The following is a 4733-nucleotide window of genomic DNA, read 5'->3' as shown; positions in this document are numbered from 1 at the left end:
CTCCTCCTCCCTTTTGAGCAAGACAGAGAAGCATGTGTCTTGCTCTGGTGATATCTTAACACTTTTCTTCTGAGGAGGACTAAGAAGCAGGCATTTCAGTTTCTAGGAGTGTTTTAAACCCTTTCATATGGCCATGTCGACTTCACACTTTTCTCGAGTGTCCTCCCTTTGGAGCAGGACTCAGAAGCAGGATGAATTTATACTTGGATTGTTTCTCGCTTTCTTTGGGTTATACCCTACTACCTTTTTTGCTTCTGAGGAGGACTAAGAAGCAGGCATTTCTTTTTCCAGGAGTCTTTTGAGCTTTTCGTTTCCCTACACTTCCCTCCCCCCCCCCCCGAGTGCCCTATTTTGGGGGCTGGACTCAGAAGGGCGGCTGTATGCTTCGGAGAGTGTCCCTAGCCCTGTCTTTGGGGCCTTTGGCTTTCCCTTCCTTCCGAGGCCAGGAGGCCTGTGCTGAGTCCCTCCGGCCAGCCAGGGCAGGCCCAGGGCAGCCCCCTCCTTGCCCTCAGGAGGAGGCCCTGGGCCTGGCTCCCCCGAGGAGGGAGGGAGAGAGGGAGGGAGGGGGCTGCTGGGCCTCCCCCCGCCAGGTCCCGGCTTCTTCTTCCTTGACTGGGGAGGGACGGAGGGGGGCTCCCTCCCTCCCCGCTGCCCGGAATGGGCCGTCCGCTGCCGGCTGGCTGGCTGTGGGGCTGGCTGGCCCTGGAGGCCGAGGCGGAGCCCGGAGCCAGGTTACAAGAAGTAGCCCAATTCCAGGAAGCCGGAGGCGGGGCTCAGCCAGGCGGATAAAAACCTCCCTCGGCTGGGCAGTCAGGAGCACAGCACGGCCACCAAGCCGACGCGGCCCTCCTCGCTCCCGACGCCGGCCCCAGCCTCGCCTCCTCCTCCTCCTCGGTGCCCTCTTCGCCCAGGTAGGCAGCAGCCCCCTGGCCCCCGGGAGGGATCCCCAAAGGCCGACCCCGAGGGCAGGCATCCCTCTCTGGTCCTCTTAGGAGCGGCGCTGGCCTTTCTGGCTCTTCTCTCCAGGAGGAGTCCCCCAATCCCCCTTCGGAGCAGGACTCAGAGGCAGGCGCAGGGCTCCGCTTTGCTTTTTCCCTTTCGCCTCCCCAAAGGTCCTCCGTTTGGAAGAGAACGAAGAGAAGCCTTTGGGTCTTCTCTCCAAGAGGGAATGCCACCAGCTCCCCATTTTGAGCAGGCATTTCTGCTTCTAAGCCCCGGTTGTAGCTTGGGTTTTCTCTCCAGGAGGAATGCCAAAAATTCCAGTGTTGAGCCGGAGGAAGAAGAGAAGGGGGGGGGGGGGGGGGGGGTTTCCGGGCGGCATCCCCTGGGGTTTGGGGGGGGGGGGGGCTTTTCGGCCTCTGTGGCCACGGTCTGGAAGAGGCTAGAGCAGTGTTTTTGGCTTTTCTCTTCCCTTCAGGAGGAATTCCAAACATTCCGGCTTTTGAGCAGGACTCAGAAGCATGCCTTTGCATTTAGATCAGGGTTTCTAGCTTTGGTTTTCTCTCCAGGAGGCATTCCAAAAGAGCCTCCATTTCGAACAGGACTAAGAAGCATGCGTTTATATTTCTGGGTTTTTAGCTTTTATTTTCTTTCCAGCAGGAATTCCCAAATGTCCTCTTTTTGGAGCAGGACTCAGAAACGGCGATTTCTGTTTCTAGCAGTGTGGTTAGCTTGTATTTTCTGTCCAGGAGAAATTCCATTCAGAAGCATGCATTTATATTTCTAGGAGTGTTTCTAGCTTCTTATTTTGGTCATGTCCTTCATTTTTCTTGACTGGGGTGCCTTGTCCTCCTCTTTGGGTTATGACATCGTCATCCTTGGTGGGGAGAGAGGGAAAAGGCAGGACCAAGAAGGAGAAAACACAGAGAGAGTGGGATGCTGGGGTGCATGTGGCAGGGGGCAGCTAAGGCAGGTGCCCCTTGGCTTCATGCCCAGCCCGAGGGCATTGTGATGGTGGTAGTGGTGGTGGTGACCAAATCGGGGAATGCCTGGCAAGCAGGGGGACTACATGTCCCCACCACCAAGGAGGACAAGGCACTGCAAAATGTAGGGCATTCAAGAAAAAAGTAGGGCACGGCCAGCTAAAAACACTCATCTTAATATAAAAGCATGCTGCTTACTAATGCTCAAAATGGTGGACCTTTTGGAATTCCTCCTGGACAAGCCGTTGAAATGTAGTACATGTCCTAGAAAAGGAGGAGGTCTGGTCACCCTGAATAACGGGAGATTTCCAGCAGGATGACTGAGTGGAGAAGGAGGAGGTCCTCATCTGGATTGGGCCCTATGGGGAGGAGAAGCGGCTCCCAGGTGCCCTTTTTGTCTTCTCCCTAACGCCTTTTCTCTCTCTGCTTGCTTTTCTAGATACTCACCTCATCCTCCTAACTGCTGCTGCTGCACTTGGCTGCAGCCCAGATTGCTTGCAAAGCTGGCTCCCTGCGCCATGGTCACCCACAGCAAGTTCCCCAGTGCCGGGATGAGCCACCCGCTGGACACCAGCCTGCGCCTCAAAACTTTCAGCTCCAAGAGCGAATACCAGCTGGTGTTGAACGCTGTGCGCAAGCTGCAGGAGAGCGGCTTCTATTGGAGTGCAGTGACAGGCGGGCAGGCCAACCTACTGCTGAGCGCCGAGCCCACTGGCACCTTCCTTATCCGTGACAGCTCGGATCAGCGCCACTTCTTCACTCTCAGTGTCAAGACAGAGTCTGGTACCAAAAACCTGCGGATCCAGTGTGAAGGGGGCAGCTTCTCACTCCAGAGCGACCCCCACAGCAGCCAACCTGTCCCGCGCTTTGACTGTGTCCTGAAGCTGGTCCATCACTACATGCCTCTCCCTGAGCATCAGCAGCATCAGCATCCAGGGGAGGTGTCACGCCCCAAGCGTGCCTACTACATCTATTCTGGGGGAGAGAAGATCCCCTTGGTGCTGAGCCGCCCCCTCTCCTCCAACGTCTCCACTCTGCAGCATTTGTGCCGTAAGACAGTCAATGGCCACTTGGACTCCTATGAGAAGATGACCCAGCTCCCGGGTCCCATCAAAGAATTCCTCAACCAGTACGATGCACCCTTCTAAGTGGAACTCTTCCCTCCACGTGGACAGAGATGAGGTGGAGAGAGCCCATGACACAAGCACAAGAGCAGAGCAGGGGAGAAATGAGGAAAAAGGAGATTTATGTACAACAAAGACAACTTTTTTTTTTGTCCTGGCTTGTGGAATATGTGAGGAGGAGCCACAATGTGGAAGGGAGAGCTGGCATGCCAAGTGGGCAAGGATCCTCTGCCCAGATCAGAGTAACTGTCCTGCTGTTGTTTGTGTTGGATGGTTTTCCAAGGGGTGCTTTATGCAGGAGAGAGACTGATGCTGCTGGACTATGTAACAGGCTGTTGTTCCTTGAGATAATTGTCTGTTTGGCCTGTACTAGTTAAGATAGAATGGTTTGCAAACTTCACTAACTGATGGACAGTTTACAATGAGCTTTTGCTCTGCACTGGCCCCACACCATTTCTAATGACCTCTGACCAAAACCATTCTGCAGACAATGGAATAAATGCACTGGAATCCAGCTAGTGCCTGAAAACCAACTTTTCCTCAGTTTTAAGAGGAAACTTTTTTTAAAAATAAATAAATCTTTACCTCTCTCAACCTCCAGGAGAGGCAGAATTTCTCCTTACCCAAGCCTCTTTCTCAGAGGAAGCTGCCACCCATGAGACTAAGCCTTAAAAAAAGAAAGAAATTTATGTCCTCCTCCTATCCCATGGACTGATTTATTACTGCACATCTTGCACAGAAAGATTGTCATTCACTTTCTGTGGCATTATGCAAACAAAGGAGGACTTCATTCTGAGAAATCACATAACTGCTGGAACAACAACATGGATGATGAATGAACTAGCAATTTTTCCTGAAGTGTTATTCCACCTGAGCATCTCTGCCTGGACTGATAATCTCCTGCCTTTATCCATGGGTTTTCAGATTAATTGTCTTGCATCTACAGCATAAGTTGTAGATTTGGGTCCTAAATCGCACTGAATAACTGAAAGACTGAAAAACATACAGGAATGTAGCAACAACAGAATTACCTGGAACTCTTATATAATTTTTTTTTAAAAAAAACTGTAATCCAAATTTTGTGTGTTCATCTTATTTTTTTCCATATCAGGGTTTTAGAAGGGCAGATGAGGTTTTGTTTTTACAGAAAGAAATGTTTACAGACCTGCCTAAAACAATATCATTCTGTCTTTTATAAAGATTCCACCCTTCAGCCTTGCAGGCTGTTAGACATGCTTGAAGACTCAACCAAAAAATCAAACTTGGAAGAAAACTTTGCACATCTATTTATATTTATATTCAAGGGATTTTAAATACAACATTTGTTAATTTATAATAAAAAGCACTATTTTTTAAATGAACTCTTCTTTTCTTCTTCCATTCCTTGCCATTCCCATACCATTCAATGATACATGCATTCGGACCCAGCTTATGCAGTATTTCTCTAATAGTGTTAGAAAATTGAAGGAAATATCTGGGCCAGAATGCTGCATGCAGCAATTAGACAGCTTAACACCCATTGATTTCTCATTGGGTGTTAAAGCACCTGTGCATCTAGTTCATGAAAGAGGGTACATGGCATTCTTGTGTAAGAGAAGGGAATTCTCATGCTGGTGTTGACTAGAAAAACATCAAAACACAGTGCAGACTAATATCTAATGACTGAGGGGCTGGTTCATGCTAGCAA

At 50.3% G+C, this 4733-nt stretch overlaps 1 protein-coding gene across 1 annotated transcript; it reads left to right on the top strand.

Annotated features, from left to right (window-relative positions):
• Window positions 1-763: 763 nt before the first annotated feature.
• On the top strand, window positions 764-4407 carry SOCS3 (suppressor of cytokine signaling 3). Its single transcript, XM_042452617.1, has 2 exons — window positions 764-911; window positions 2362-4407. Exon 2 carries the CDS (start codon window positions 2441-2443, stop codon window positions 3068-3070), a length of 630 nt encoding a protein of 209 aa, XP_042308551.1. The 5' UTR covers window positions 764-911; window positions 2362-2440; the 3' UTR covers window positions 3071-4407.
• The last annotated feature ends 326 nt before the right edge of the window (window positions 4408-4733 follow it).

Source organism: Sceloporus undulatus, chromosome 2 (assembly GCF_019175285.1).
Source record: "Sceloporus undulatus isolate JIND9_A2432 ecotype Alabama chromosome 2, SceUnd_v1.1, whole genome shotgun sequence".
Taxonomy (NCBI): Eukaryota; Metazoa; Chordata; class Lepidosauria; order Squamata; family Phrynosomatidae; genus Sceloporus; species Sceloporus undulatus.
Note: the sequence above shows the minus strand (reverse complement) of the source record. Positions and strands in the feature narration are given on the sequence as shown.

Excerpts from the sequence above, each read along its gene's own strand:
- SOCS3 (XM_042452617.1), top strand. The coding sequence starts at position 2,441 with ATGGTCACCCACAGCAAGTTCCCCAGTGCCGGGATGAGCCACCCGCTG.